The sequence below is a fragment of the Sprattus sprattus genome, assembly GCF_963457725.1.
Source record: "Sprattus sprattus genome assembly, chromosome: 18".
NCBI lineage: Eukaryota > Metazoa > Chordata > Actinopteri > Clupeiformes > Clupeidae > Sprattus > Sprattus sprattus.
Window position 1 is genome coordinate 2,835,001 of NC_137916.1, and position 16,622 is coordinate 2,851,622.

The following is a 16,622-nucleotide window of genomic DNA, read 5'->3' on the forward strand; positions in this document are numbered from 1 at the left end:
TAGAGACATAACAGATTTGGGACAAGAATTAGACTGGGAAACCATTTGGGACAACGTCTCTGGTGCCTCAAAAAAATCCAAATCATAGATATATACATTTGAAATTCTGCCATAGGGCATATGTAACGCCAAGAATAAGACATCTGATGGGATTTGCCCCTGACCCTTATTGCTCTTTTTGCCCCCATGGAACCCTTGGCTCCTTTTTACATGTAATGTGGGAGTGTCCAGAGGTATCTAGATTGTGGAGAAATGTGATCAATATTGCTACGGACGTAACAGGAGTTCAGTTTCCTATAGACCCTGCTGTGCACCTATTAAATGATGATTCCCATCTGTCTCTTGCGGAAAAAGTTCGTAAAATTTGGCTTGCAGGCCTTACTGCGGCCAAAAAGATTGTAGTCCAACGCTGGAAATCCCCCCATGACGTTTCTACTGTCCACTGGCTGCGGTCATTTTTGGACATACTGTATCTTACATGGAACTGTCATCTGCAAGAGTTACAGTAATAATGCTCAGCCACATACACTAGCAATATGGGAAAATTTGATAACCAAGTTGAAGGATCTGCTGTTGATGTAGACATGATTTGTCTGTGACTGCCTCAACGTGTGCTCGGTTGGGTGGCGTGGGAGGATGGTGGTGGTGGGGGGCCAGGGGAGGGGGGTGTTGGTGGGGGGGGGGTTCTGGGGGGATTGTGTATATCTGTATCTATATAACATGTTTCCTGATGTGGTTGATTGTATATCTGTGACATGGAAATAAAAAATGAATGAGAAAAAAAAAGAAGAGGGGAGAGGACAGAGAAGAAGGAGATGCAGAGAGAGAGAGAGACAGACAGAGAGAAGCGAAGGGTTGAGAGGCGAGACACACTGAAGAAGTGATGAAGAGGATGGTGGGAGGAAGGCTGACCTCGGCCGGGCCCAGTAGCTTGGCACTCTCTCCGATGCTCTCTTCAATGTAGGTGCGCTCCTCTTCTGTGATGGTGGGGTGGTCAGCGGGGCTCTCGTACGACACCAGGACCCAGAACATGTACCAGAATATCCCACAAACCCCTAGAGAGAGAGAAGGAGTGAGAGATAGAGAGATAGAAGGAGTGAGAGATAGAGGGAGAGAGTGAAGGAGAGAGAGACAGAGAGAGAAGGAGTGAGAGATAGAGGGAGAAGGAGGGGGAGCAAGAGAGAGCGAGAGGGAGACAAAGTGGGAGAGAGAGAGAGAGAGAGAGGAGTGAGAGATAGAGGGAGAGAGTGAAGGAGAGAGAGACAGAGAGAGAAGGAGTGAGAGATAGAGGGAGAAGGAGGGGGAGCAAGAGAGAGCGAGAGGGAGACAAAGTGGGAGAGAGAGAGAGAGAGAGAGAGAGAGAGAGAAGGAGTGAGAGATAGAGGGAGAGAGTGAAGGAGAGAGAGACAGAAACAGAAGGAGTGAGAGATAGAGGGAGAAGGAGGGGGAGCAAGAGAGAGCGAGAGGGAGACAGAGTGGGAGAGAGAGAGAGAAGGAGTGAGAGATAGAGGGAGAGAGTGAAGGAGAGAGAGCGAGAGAGAGAGAGAGAGAGAGAGAGAGAGAGAGAAAAGCAGGGAAGTAGCTAATTTAGAGATATCAGATATTTGAGACAATACCTAGAGTTACAACACATTCACTAGCCCTTCACTACCCGTTCCAACCAATCCAGCACAGACAAACATCAGATCACCATGTCAGATCCCAAACAGACTGATGGCATATGTCTGCTCACACAATCACATCCCCGACCTTTCACCTATTTATCTGTCACCCGCCTCATCACACTGGGAGTAATTCAATATGGAGGGGGGATTTATTGGGCTGGCCACAGACTCATGGAAACATCCAGGAATAAATCAATACACAGCTCACATCTGCAAAATCTGATTTCCACTGGAATATTCACACACACACACACACACACACACACACACACACACACACACACACACACACACACACACACACACACACACACACACACACACACACACACACACACACACACACACACACACACACACACACACACACACACACACATACATACACACAAACACACACACACACACACACACACACACACACACACATACACACACACACACACAAACACACACACACACATTTCACTCACCGTAGACATAAAAGACAGAGGGCCAGCCGGTGTACTGCACTAGGATCCCAGCCATGGGCATGGCAATCACAGCACCAGCATAGGAGCCTGTGGGAGAGAGGGGAGAGTTGTATACATTTATACAATTACTAGAATGTATTCTTATTACATATTTACATATATGATGGGAGCCTGAGAAACAGATGTATATATTAGTGCTGTCAGTTAAACGCGTTATTAACGGCGTTAATGCCAACCCATTTTAACGGCGTCCATTTTTTAATTGCGAGATGAATTTTTTTTTTTTTTTATTTATATACATATTTTTTCACATTAACGTTCGCAAACTGTGTAGTAGGCAAACGTTACGGTTTGAGTGAATGGTGGGCGTGCTACGGCGAAATGGATGATAAAAAGCATTGGATGGAAATTTTACTTTTAAAAGTTGTGTTGTACAAAAGAAGCGAGCTTCTCTGTTGTCTGAAAATGTCAACAGGCAGCTGGCTGGAAGCAAAGAAGTAGTAGGCTTACCTTTTATTGGTAACCTAACTGTTACTGTTCATTATCTTGAAATAAGAGGCCTGACTGCTATGTTCCCAGCAAACTTGAAAAAAAAAATATATTAAGCCATGGTTTAACTCCACTATAGGCTGAGTCCTTGTTTACCTGAAATGTGCACTTTATAATTTGACTTTGTACCGCCCTGTTTGGCACTGTTGTTTTTCAATAAAAAAAAAACATTTGCATAAAGCAAGCTAGTCCACTTTTCCATGTTAACAAGAGCATACAAATAAAATAAAAAAAATGATGGAAAAACAATTAGAATAGATAAAAATTGCGATTACTACGACGTAAATGCGATTAACTATGATTAAATATTTTAATCGTTTGACAGCACTAATATATGTGTGTGTGTGTGAGTGCTGTCAAACAAATAAAATATTTAATCGTGATTAATTGCATTTATGTCATAGTTAACTCAAAATGTATCACAGCTACTCAAACAGACAAGCCTGTTGACATTTACAGACAACAGTGAAGCTGGCGTCTTTTGCACAACACAACTTTTAAAAGTAAACTTTACATTCAGAAGCTTTTTATCATCCATTTTGCCGTATCGCGCTCACCATTCACTCAAACAGAAACGTTAGCCTACTACTATTGGCCGGCTTCCAAGCCCATAAGGCTTGCCTATTGTTTTGCTTCCGGTGTAGCTAGATCAAAACTAACTTAATCTGAAAATAAAGGTAATCTTGCGATAAAAAAATTGTCATTGTTAAAATGGGTTTGCGTTAACGCCGTTAATAACGCGTTTAACTGACAGCACTAATATTTATATTGACTTACACTGCTCCATGCCAAATATTTGTATATATTACCTATAGTACCTATAGTATATTTGTTGTATTGCATGTTCATTGCATTGCTATGGCAACACTGTTACAGTCATACCAATAAAGCATGTTTGAGAGAGAGAGAGGGATGGAGAGAAAAGAAGAACAGAATAGGAGAGAGGAGAAAGGGAGAGGGCAGGAGATGGAGAGGGATGGAGAGAGTGGGAGAGTGTGAAAAGAAGGATGGAGAGGGAGAGAGGGAGCGTGAGAGAGAGGGATGGAGAGAGATGAAGGGTGTGAGAGAGAGGGATGGAGAGAGAAGGATGGAGAGAAAAGAAGAGCAGAACAGGAGAGAGAGGAGAAAAGGAGAGGACAGGAGAGAGAGGATAAAGAAAGAGGGCAGGAGAGAGTGGAGAAAAGAGGGCAGGAGAGAGACAGGGAAGGAAGATGGAAGCAGAAGAGAGTAGGACAGATGCTACATTAGCAATGGGTTTGTAACAACGATAAGGAAAGTCTAGAAAGTCTAGACTTACCACAGAAGGAGGTGGTGGCCAATCGACTTCTCTCAAGGGGCGGGGCCCATTTACTCCAGATCCCATGACAGGCTGGGTAGGTTACACCCTGGGGAAAGGAGAACACAGGAAAGAGAAGGAGAGGGGAGGAGAGAAGATGAGAGAGGAGAGGAAAGGAGTGTAGTGAGGAGGAGAGGATAAGGGAGGAGAGGAAATGAAAGGAGTGTAGCAAGGAGGGTAGGGGAGGGGAGGAGTGGAGAGAAGAGGAGATTGGACAAGTTGTGCGAGGATGTTAGTAGGGTTTCCAAGTAAAACTGTTAGACAGACCAAATCTAAGGCTGAATCCCATTACACCCCTTAGCCCTACGCCTTTCCCCTTCCCCTCCGTTTTGCGCATTCACGTGTAGGGGTAGGGCTATTCCAATTCACGTTAAGACAGAAAGGTAGGGGTGGGGGAAGGGCTTTCCACCCCTCCAAACGGAGATTTTCCGAGGGCACACTTGAAACGGAGGGGTGAGACCGATTTCCCCCAATGCATTGCGAACCCGTGATCATTCACACCCCAATCCTGTAGATGGCGGCAATAAGTTGAGTCTGGCAGCTGCCATTAAAGAATAAACATCGCATGAGTCCCTTTAAAAATGTCGGAAACAGCAGGAAAAGCATCACACAAATGTCAGTATTTTCTTTGTAATTCATGGTTTTAAAACTTTAAAACAGTGCGGCCACAACAGCTGCAGGCGCCATGTTTGTTTATGTCTGGTGAGTGACAGCTGTCGCTCTCCGGTTATGTAATAGCTGAGGCAGCGTACTGATGACGTACGTAATTGTTGAAGGGATATCCCAATTCGTAGGGCTAGCGTTTCAAACCCTACGCCTTCACCTACGTTATTGCTCCGTTTGAAAAGGCGAGGGCCAAGGGGTAGGGGTAGGGGTAGGGGTGGAGATTAGAAATGGGATTGGGCCTAAGTGTGTTTAAAGACATACAGACACACCAAAACTAAGTGTGTTTACAGATGTACAGACACACCAAAACTAAGTGTGTTTACAGATGTACAGACACACCAAAACTAAGTGTGTTTAAAGACGTACAGACACACAGGCAGCAATGTCAAGATCTTGGGTTTCAGTACCAGAGAAGACATGAGCCAACTGTACTGTGAGCTTCTGTGAATGACGGTGTCTGCTCTATGTTAGAGAGGTGTGAGTTTCTGTGAATGACTGTGTCTGCTCTATATTAGAGAGGTGTGCGTTTCTGTGAACGACTGTGTCTGCTCTTGATTATAGAGGTGTGAGTTTCTGTGAATGGCTGTGTCTGCTCTATGTTAGAGAGGTGTGAGTTTCTGTGAATGGCTGTGTCTGCTGTATGTTAGAGAGGTGTGAGCTTCTGTGAATGACGGTGTCTGCTCTTGATTATAGAGGTGTGAGTTTCTGTGAATGGCTGTGTCTGCTCTTGATTATAGAGGTGTTGGCTTCTGTGAATGGCTGTGTCTGCTCTTGATTATAGAAGTGTGAGTTTCTGTGAATGGCTGTGTCTGCTCTATGTTAGAGAGGTGTTGGCTTCTGTGAATGACTGTGTCTGCTCTATGTTAGAGAGGTGTTGGCTTCTGTGAATGACTGTGTCTGCTCTATGTTAGAGAGGTGTTGGCTTCTGTGAATGACTGTGTCTGCTCTATGTTAGAGAGGTGTTGGCTTCTGTGAATGGCTGTGTCTGCTCTATGTTAGAGAGGTGTTGGCTTCTGTGAATGGCTGTGTCTGCTCTATGTTAGAGAGGTGTTGGCTTCTGTGAATGACTGTGTCTGCTCTATGTTAGAGAGGTGTTGGCTTCTGTGAATGGCTGTGTCTGCTCTATGTTAGAGAGGTGTTGGCTTCTGTGAATGGCTGTGTCTGCTGTTTGTTAGAAAGGTGTTGGCTTCTGTGAATGACTGTGTCTGCTCTATGTTAGAGAGGTGTTGGCTTCTGTGAATGGCTGTGTCTGCTGTTTGTTAGAGAGGTGTTGGCTTCTGTGAATGACTGTGTCTGCTCTATGTTAGTGAGGTGTTGGCTTCTGTGAATGACTGTGTCTGCTCTATGTTAGAGAGGTGTATGTGGTAACGGTACTTTCGTTTTAAAAGCATAATATGACACAGCAATGAGGGAGTTTCCTTGATTCTATTCTTCAGACACAGTGAAACCAGCCGACAGCCTCCCTCTCTGGTATCTCATCTGAATGATAATGTCTCAGCCTAACATGAAGGGCAAACATGATCTGCATATTTTATTGGCCCCACATGGGTAACATCATTTTAATGAGTTCAGTAAATCAAAGATGATCCCAAACAGACAAATATTCCTCTCTGAATAACTTTGGAAGTAAGATTAATGAATGCGTCACAACACTCCGCTAATAAAGGCCAATGAACACGGAGTTATGGGCCATGGTCACACACTTTCGCTCACACACTTACTCACTCCTGGGGAGAAAATGGCTTCCCCGTATCAGTCCTGCAGGGCAGAAACTCAGGTCTTCATTGTGTGTGTGTGTGTGTGTGTGTGTGTGTGTGTTTCCATGTGTGTGTGTGTGTGTGTTTCCATGTGTGTGGAGGCTTATCCTTTCACACACAACTGCGGGCCTCTCAAGGAAGCAGCTAATGGATGGCTCTAGATGCCCACTCTGGCGATATCTCATTGTCCATGATACATGTATATGTTTTCAGCTAAATGAATCCCAGACAGGCATGAAAGCCATGAAAGAGTGAAATGAATCCCATCACCAAGCATCCAATAGCCAGACCAGCGCAAACAGAGGATCTCATCTTATCAACTGGCTCTGCACGCAGCCTTTTGTGCCCTCAAAAAACAACTTGAACCACACACAATCTAGAATCTTACTCCAGCTACAACCACAATTTAGAACCACACACATTCTAGAATAGTATGTCAGGTAGAATCCCACACCAAGCAGTGACAGGTGTAAGCAGAACCATGTACAGAGCTGGTCAAACTGCTTTAACAGCTGGTAAGTAAGGAGCAAGTTCCCTACAGGGACTGTGGACTGTTCTTCTCTAAGATTCACATCTCTCCCAGATAGAACCGCCTCTCCCTTCGGCAGACCCCACCTGCCCCCACACTTTCTGTGATGAATCTAGAACCGACCCCAGATAGAAACTAAAACCTTCTCATCGTCTTGTTGCTGTGCTGGATGCCAGGAGTGGCTGGCTGGGAATAAACTCCTAACCTTTCCTCAATTGTTGCATTAGATTCCATCAGTACACACTGAATATAACATAAATTAAAAAAAAACATCCTGATGGCTTATGTGTGTGAGACCTGTTTAACCTGTTTGTGTGTGTGTGTGTGTTTGTGTGTGTGTGTGAGAGATCTATTAAGCCTGTCTTAATGAGCTTCCTGATGACCAACAGTGATGGGGATGTTTACAGTTTTTCTCTGTTCCTAAAACACATTTTTTCAAAGCATGCCTCAGTTTCTCTTAGCTCTAAACACAAATCCCAAAACCACTCACACAAAATGCAAAACCCTTTATATCTCTTGCAAAAGGCCACTTTGGTTTCAAAACACTATTATGTCACCTCAAAAGGGAATTTTGTTTTCAAACAACAAACACAGACCATTATTTGAGTAGACATTCTAAGCATTGATTGAACACTGATGTGCCCAATGGAAAACACTGCTATGAAATGGGAAAACACTAGTATGAAGGCCTTATCAGGAGTATTATGCCTTTTCATCCCCAGTGTTACTGTACGCTTTCTCCTGTTGTAAAATATTGTAACTGTATAATGTTTTAACTCAAATATAAAACAACTCACAAACAGTAACGACTTACAGTAAAGATTTCTTTTTTTTTCAAAAGTGCTGTAGCCTTTACATCAGAGCAAACACAACCGAATGTGTAGATGATTTACACAGAACAAACAATAGGATATTGATACAGTCAACAAAAAAAGAAAGAAAAATGTAAAATAAAAAAGGACAAAAAAACTAGACCGCATCCTGTTCTTGCTCAAGACAATATCGACAATTGTTGTGTTGTGAAACATCTGAAAATACAGTAACATTTGATTGGATTACAATACAGTACAGTAATGTTTCAGTGCTGTGGGACGTAATCAGTTGTGGAAACGTATATGACTTACTTGCACATAGTCATATCATACAGTAATTGTTTGACTCTATCAGAGTTTCTGTCAAAAGGCACCCTATACACCTGCTTCATTCTCGAGGTGTTCTGCCTAAGAACATGGCCCACTGTGGCTAGGCTCACTGTATTGATGTTTAGGAATATGTCTTGGTCATCAATGGTTGCACTTTGTATTTGTTTATAATTTCACAAATACAGTACAATGTAAAATATTCTACTGTAAATACAAGAATACTATGCTCCTGATACTGTAAGGCATTCAAACTAGTGTTTTACGTACTGTCATAGTAGTGTTTCTTACCCATTCTCTCTTCTGAATGTCAGGAGAATCGGTGCAACTGAGAAGCGGCTTATGTTTGGTTGAACCCTCTGGCCAGCCTTACCAGCCTCCTGCATGGTCAAACCCATGTTGACCACATGTTTGAAGTTGAACACATTGGCCTGAATCTCATCAGATATACAGTAATGGCTCTCCGTCTTGCTCTTCCTCTTCATCATTTTCCTCCTCCTCCTCCTCTTACTCTCACTCCTCTGCCTCTCTGATCACCACTCACTTCAATGTTGCCATAAATTGTTCTCCAAACTAGGAGCTAAAGCCTTGATTCCAAATTGCCAAACAGCCTTGGAAATGGAAGTTTTGCCAATTGATTAGCAGTGTTTTCTGTTTGAACACAAGGAGGTTTTGGCATTGATGAAGAATGCAAAGTAGAGAGGATGGTGTTTAGTGTTTTGAAGAAAATGTGGTTAACAATTGAAAACTGTGTCTAAAGCAGAGAATTGTGTGTTGTGTTTTGAAGAAAGTGCGGTTAACAATTGAAATCTGTGTTTAAAGCAGAGAATTGTGCTTAAAGTTTAGCAGAATTGGTTTAGGGAGTTGGCACTTGGGTTTAGTGTTCAGAGAAACCGAGGCATGCTTTGAAAAAATGTGTTTTAGAAACAGAGAAATACTGTAATCTACACACACACACACACACACACTCATTTCTTAACTGAGTGCATGCTAATATAAATATAATCCAACAGAGAGTTGATTACAAACACACACACTCACACACACCAGTCAAGGGAGGTGAGAAAAATGAGTCATACAAATATCCTTTGGAATGAATGATTGTTTTAATGCTAAAACGTGTGTGTGTGTGTGTGTGTGTGTGTGTGTGTGTGTGTGTGTGTGTGTGTGTGTGTGTGTGTATGTGTGTGTGTGTGTGTGTGTATGTGCATGTGTGTGAGTGTGTGTGTGTGTACCTGTAAACTATGCTGCCTGTCTACAGACTGCTGATTCATAGATGTTGACAGACAGATGGCAGCCCCACCAACAGCAACAGCAATAATACAAAATAAACAATCAAAGACAGCAATACAGCCCTCACATCAACCAATCAAACACAGCGCTCATATCAACCAATCGAACTCAGCCCTCACAACATCACTGCAGCTCTGTGGCCCCTTCAGACACCAGATACCCTAGCACTCTACTACCAGACACAAAATACTCACTCAGTCAAACACACACACACACACACACACACACACACACACACACACACACACACACACACAATACACACACACTCAGTCTGCAGCTATGTGGCCCCTTCAGACACCAGATACCCTAGCACTCTACTACCAGACACAAAATACTCACTCAGTCAAACACACACACACACACACACACACACACACACACACACACACACACACACACACACACACACACACACACACACACACACACACACACACCCTACACCATACACACACACACACACACATACAGTCTGAAGATCAATAAGAGTGAGCAGAAACTGAAGTGGTGTTATTGTGTGTGTCGGTCAGGTCCTGTCAGATTTAAAAAATAGACTACCCACTCAGATTAACAAACTAGACTACCCACTCAGATTTAAAAAATAGACTACCCACTCAGATTAACAAACTAGACTACTCACACAGATTTCAAAAATAGACTACCCACTCAGATTAACAAACTAGACTACTCACACAGATTTCAAAAATAGACTACCCACTCAGATTTAAAACTAGACTACAGATAAAAAAAAAAAAACACTCAAACACTCCAATACACACCAATATGCCATTGTTTGTGTTCCTGGTACTTTCAAGGGTGTAGAGACATTTATTTGAATTTCATTTCATTATTTTGCAGAATAATATCATATCAAGCCTTTAATTTAGAGTTCAAAATACTTTAGTTATCTTACCAGTGTAATGTATTTCCTGTCTGTGTGTCCTTTACTTATAATTCAAACAGTGGTATTAAGAATGCCATTAAATCACTCATCTGTATTGGAGGTCAAGTGTCGTTGTTTAGACCACAATGTCAAGTGCTTGATTGAGTCAGCCTGGCATGTTAGACACGGACTTTTATTCTATTATTTGATTTAGCATCGCCTCTTACCTCCACAAGGCCTTGCAGTATCCTGACGAAGATGACCAACCCGTAGTGTGTGCGTGCTGCCGAAGGTATTAACATGTTGAAAATGGAGGTGAGGACTATGGCCAATCCGAAGACCCTGAAAAAAAAAAAAAAAAAAACAGCGTTACATTTTTCACCGATACCACAACGGAGATATTGGCAACAAAATATCAAAAATTATGATTTTAAGTTCGTTCTTTTGCATTCTTATCAAGCAAATGGGGTAACCAAGAAATCGGCCCTTATGTTTATTTAATGAAGATCCGACATTTTAGAGCGTTTTGGACATTAGGCAGCTCGGCTTCATCTCTGGGGATTTGAATTAATATTCGAGCCAGTTCAGCTCGCCTCGCAGTGAAAAAGCTCCCATCCCCGCCCGGAACAAGACGCCAGGCTGCCCATCTGGAGGGCCTAGGCAAGAATTAAACAAAGACGAAACACTCCTCTGAATAGAATATTCCACTATACTGGAGAGATCCGGTGCTTCAGTAAATAGGATAGCCATGGAGGCACAACATGTGTCCCTCAGGTTCAATTTGAAAACAAATTAAATCATTTTCACTTTTATTTAATTACATGTGTTATTATTACTGTTTTATTAGTATTTATTGTTATTCAAATATTATTCTTATTTTAATTGTTGTTTTGTATCATCTCTGTCTTTAACTGTTGTTATTTGGAATATTAGCCTAAACAAATATTGCTTAGTGACCTTGAAATTGTGTCAGTGTTAAGTAGATTTTGTACGTTTTGATATGAAGGATGTGGGCTTTTTAGTCTTCAAAAAAGGTGTGTGTGTGTGTGTGTGTGTGTTTGCGCATTGGGCGGCTGAGGCTCTGAATGAGGGGGTGTCGACAGCGGGTGTCGACAGCAGACACGTGGCTTTTGTGTGCAGCTGAGCTCTCGCGCAGAGGGCCTTCTCTAATGAGTCGGCGCGTGGAAACGAGCAAGCTGCAATTTATTTCCCCATTACTGTCACGTCCATGTACGCACGAGACCCCGTGAACCGACCCCTCCCGCAGGCAAGCGGAGTGAAAGCTCTAATCGGATTTAGGGAGCTCTCTAGCACGAGAGGGGTGATACGATTACATCTCAGTGTCAGTCAAAGTAGGATGATAGGGAGTGAATATGAACCTGCTCGATCATAAATGTATAAACAGAAGAAACAAACTCAACCAATTAGTCTCAAATCAGCGAACAATCTGGAAATTTAAAATAAATCATTTTTCTCTAGGTGTAGGCTATACAACTGCCTTATATTCAGAATATTTTAGGTCTGCCGTCTTAGGTAAAACGAAGTGTTCTGTTATTTTATAACAAATGCCACAATGGCGTCAGTAATGGTTTCTTAGCGTTGTAAAACCAACTGTATTTGAACCGTGTAGTAGGAGGTGGCTGGCAACGGCAGAAGAACTGGTCGCTATGCCCCCGGCGCGCGTGAGATTAGTCACGGTCCCCCTCTGGGAGCTCATTAACAGGTGGAAGAAAGCCCTGCAGACCACGAGCCGAGCCAGCTCTCAGCAGCGCGCCGAGGCTCGCGCCACCGTCCGTCTGCAACCCGGTCAGAATTAGCTGCATCTCGAGCCAGATCCGTTTATAATGTCTGGAACTTGATCTTAACCACATTTTCCCCCTTTTCCTTTCTCTCACTCGACAAAGAAATGCAACTGAAAAGCACATTCAAATAAATTGATACATCTTTTGTTTTCAGGTTGACAGGCAAAATAAAATGCATTACATGAAATAATTATAAATGATGTACAGTAAAAAATTAAGGTCTATTTATCCAATATCGAGTGTGCACATGGGGGTAAGTGCCCTGGTTTTGCACTGTAAGTACCATAGTATTAATGATAGCCTACACCATAATATTTTGTCTTTTAAAAGTAAAAGACTTTGTCAAATATGAGACTCGTTCTCATTAAATGCAAAGGTTGCACTATTCCGCTTATGGTGCCTGAAAACGAACTCACACACACAAACACACCTGTTTGCCGCCAATCTCGAGGATATCCAGCCTCCTGGGATCTGCGTGACGATGTAACCCCAGAAGAAAGATCCGTGGATCATTCCGACCGTCTCCGGGTCCCAGTTGAATGCCGCTTTCTTTACACAGAGAGAGGGTTGGACATAGATATGCATGGATATCTGGATTCAGTTCTAAAGAAATTTGACCGCTTTTTATATACATTTTCAATTTCTCCATTGGACAACGGCTTTCTGTATTGTACTCAGACATGTGTGTGTCTTTCTGTATTGTATTCACACATGAAAATCTTGTTGATCGAATATGTGATGTTCTGGCAGAAGGGTACCATGCAGACGCTTTTGGGGGAAGTGCAGTGCATTTCTATTGGAGTGAAAGTCATTCAGTTCCTTTTTAATACTAAGTCTATTAAGATTCAGTAAAAATCTACGCTGTTCAGGACAGGTGAATACGACTGTTTGGCGCAGAATAAGGGAATGCATAATGCTGTGTTATCTGTGTGTGTTTGGGTATCATCGAATTATCCACTAAAACAGCCGCTGGAAGATGACATTTCGCTGTCAAGGTCAGTGTTGCACGTGTGGGTTAACCCAGAACCTGTGTGTGTGTGCGTGCGTGGGAGTGTGTCTTTCTGCGCATGCATTCTACTCCAACCCCGTGTTTTTTTAAACAGGAGGTGTTTTATCGGAGTTGCGTCAGGAGCCCGATCAGAGAGGCCCCGCGCCTCTGCGTCACTGGTGAGAAGACGGGAGGGGGGAAGGACTGGGAGACACGACGCCGGCATTTTGTCTACGTAAAGAGTAACGAGCCCTTCGCTACACCCACTCCCCCTCTCCCTGAGACCCCCATCCCTCCTACCCACCCATACAGAGTGTGTGAGAGAGAGAGACACGCAGACAGACAGACAGACAAACAGACAGACGCACACACACACACACACACACACACTGGCACACATAGAAACAGAAATGCACACACCTCCATGACGACAATTTTGCCATCCCGGTGTTCAGTTCTGTTGTTGACCATGCTGACGATGGCCACGCCCAGGTTGCATCGGATGCCGAAGGAGATACAGAAACCCAGGCCACTCATGATGGCGATGATGTAGCGGCGCGGGAGCCCGCAGCACGTGCAGTCGAGCAGGGGTTTCTTCCTCTCCTTGGCAGCGGATGGGCGGCCATCTTCCGTCAGCTCGATGTTATCTCCGGGCTTCTGTCGCTTCTCGAGCACTCTGCGGCGGCAGGAGAGAGTGGGGAGTTTGTATCACAGCTACACCTGGGCACGAGCCCGGCCTGCTCCTAAAACAGCACCAGTGGCACGCGAGGGGAAGGGAGAGTTTTGGGGAATGTCTCTCAAAGTTCATTAACTATTAATGATTGTGAAACTCGAGCCTCCTGTATTTCCAGACATAGATTTTAGGTTAGGAAGGTCCTCCGGTAGGAGAACACCCCGTGCAGGCCTCAGTGCCTTCAACACAGGGCCCGGCATTTCTTATTCAGCTCGTGCACCTGCACGACACGAGAACAACCCACACAACAAATATGCGCCTCAAACCAGCAGAACATCTTTCAAATAAATATATTTGTGTGTGTGTGGTTGGTAGACATCTCTGAGTTGAGGCCCGTACCGCATTGCAGCATTCTGCTCACCTTCGCCCTTATTTACATTCAATGGGACTCGCACGCTCCTATCTCAGAAGACGCACGGGCCTTTACAAGCGCGAGTCAAGCGCCAGAAATCTTGAAGGCTATATATATTTTTTTTGATGAAACATATTTATTCTGAAAACGTATCCAGCTTCATTAATGTTATAATGTAATAGATGTATAATGTATTAAATAAAATAGGGAAACGCATAGGTATGCCAGCAATCCTCCAGTGCTACATACCGAGGATAGATCTGACACCTAGAATAATCTACAGGAAACGAATGCAAAGTAAAAACGGCTGGAACGAATTTCGATTCATTTTGACATAACTGTTAACCAAAGGAATTCTCCACCATTGGTCTCATGTATAAAACATTAGTCTACAATATTCTTATACACTCTTTCTTGGTTTACTGCTGAAAATGTCAAATCATTCGATTGTTTTGTAACGAAAAAGGCGAAGTGAATTAGTATATTATTAGGTTATAATGTGTAAAAAAGGTTCCTTTGTAGGAATGTATGTGTTTTGCTGGAAACTACCGTAAAGGGGGAGGGGGGAAATTGAAGAAAAGGTGTTTGAAAAGGTGGATGTAAAATGCATCAGCAAGATAACTAACACATAAAACTGTAAAAATCGAATTGAAGAGGAAGTTTTTTCAATACTGAATGAGGAGGCAAAAATAATGCATCATTCACCATTTCAGTTCACGGTACCCCAGCTCGCCTGAATAAAGCCCTTCCAAATCTAGAGAGAGAATCTGAATCTGGGGTTTGGCTGTGAAACATCGAAAAGAGAGAGAGTCTGAATCAGGGGTTTGGCTGTTAAACATCGAAAAGCATCGACCTACGTCCGCACAGGTAAATAAATTATGCGGCAGAGATGCTCTCACGCGATGACAGCAGACGCCTATTCCGTGTCAATTATCCCTTCGTTCGCGTCAATTCTAAACGAAGCTCCATCTCTGTCTCTATCCCTCCCTCTCTCTTTCTTTCTATCTCTCTCTAGGGGATGCTTACATCCAACTATTACTACGAAATGGCGAGAACTGTGCTCCCTCAAAAACAATCACATCCAACAAAGAAGTAATGAATCCAGTCCGTGCACACTGCTACATATCCCTCGAATTTTAAGAATGGCAGGCTTTCCGTCCCCTCCTGCACGAGGCCTGGGACTGGAGAAACGTACGCTCACCTCAAAGGACAAGTCACCTTCACTTGAAATCAAATCCTCTCAACAGACATATCATATATATAATCATTTTGTTGTAAAGGTCGTTTTAACACTTAAAAATAGAACTCGAGCTCCAGTAAACCCCAGCATGTACCGTTAATGTATATGTTTCATTTTAAACATTGGCTGTTTGAAACATGTTTAAAGGACAGAGAAAATTAAATATGAGTAAATACCTGTACATACGCCCCAGTGTCTTCCCCGCAAGCTGTTTGAAACCCTCTTTATTGGGGGTAAACCCCCGGGCTTCGGGTGCGGGTGCTGGTGCGGGCTCCATGTCCAAACGTGAATATTCCTTTGGTGCTTCTTCGTTTTACGTTAAAGTGTCATGTTACGGTGCATGGTGACCGAACATAGGCAACCAGAGAAAGACAGCACAGGGGTGTTTGCTACTGAAGCGGAACGAAGCTCGAGGGTGTAGCGTTGGAACGGGTTGCTCGCGGTGTGTGTGAGAAAACGCCTACGTATGAGAGAAACGAGTGGAGCGCTCGCGCCTTGTAACAAACACACACTCTCCGCTTCGGCTGGGCTCAGCATGCGCACGCAATGCCATATCTTCGTGACTCAACTATTTGTTAAAATAAAATATTTTTCTCTTCAAGACAGGAAACATTTACTTAATATCAAAAATATGAGGGTTTTTGTCACGATTTCGGACAAATCAAAAAATAAATATCCTTTGTTGCATCAATAACTGAATTGAATTAATTCTTAATTGTTAGGCACAAGTTTATCCGTCACCCAGCGCAGTGTCGTTTGGTGCTCTTTCGGCCGCGCGACTTTCCAGCACCAAGGTCAGCGGCACTCGCGCGTCTGGCCCAGTGGCGCGTGGTGTGTCCGAGCTCTTCACGCGGGAGCACCTCTCCCGTCCGCCAGCCTGTGATCGACTGGGCTCCGCGCTGGGAGGGGTTCGCGGGCACACACGGAGGAGAGGATGGCGCGCATCTTTACGCAAAGGCATTGCTCTCAGGGAGGGCAGCAGTGACGCACAGGTGATTGCGTATAAAACTTGTTCAGATTAAGAAACACGCACTTAACTTTAACCCTGATATTTTGTTTTTATGTCCTGGTGGGTGTGGCTCACGTCAGAAAGATCAGCCTGACAGGGGCGGTACCATGGAAACCAAACGAGCGATGGATTCCCCTCGAAAAATGTGCTGTTGTGAACGTGGTGTGGATTAATAATTTAGGCTTCTCAACCCCTCTTTCAGCCTC

At 43.6% G+C, this 16,622-nt stretch overlaps 1 protein-coding gene across 1 annotated transcript in view; it reads right to left on the minus strand.

The window, feature by feature from the left end:
- The window catches only part of slc17a6b (solute carrier family 17 member 6b), a gene marked incomplete at both ends in the record, with an annotated part of 25,765 nt that extends 10,081 nt beyond the window's left edge, over positions 1–15,684 (minus strand). Inside the window, 7 exons of the mRNA XM_080857091.1 lie at positions 913–1,055; positions 2,138–2,224; positions 3,984–4,071; positions 10,520–10,634; positions 12,525–12,643; positions 13,503–13,758; positions 15,584–15,684. Of these exons, the coding sequence (XP_080713217.1) occupies positions 913–1,055; positions 2,138–2,224; positions 3,984–4,071; positions 10,520–10,634; positions 12,525–12,643; positions 13,503–13,758; positions 15,584–15,684 (909 nt within the window). The remainder of the gene's footprint in view (positions 1–912; positions 1,056–2,137; positions 2,225–3,983; positions 4,072–10,519; positions 10,635–12,524; positions 12,644–13,502; positions 13,759–15,583) is intronic.
- Between the last annotated feature and the right edge of the window lie 938 nt (positions 15,685–16,622).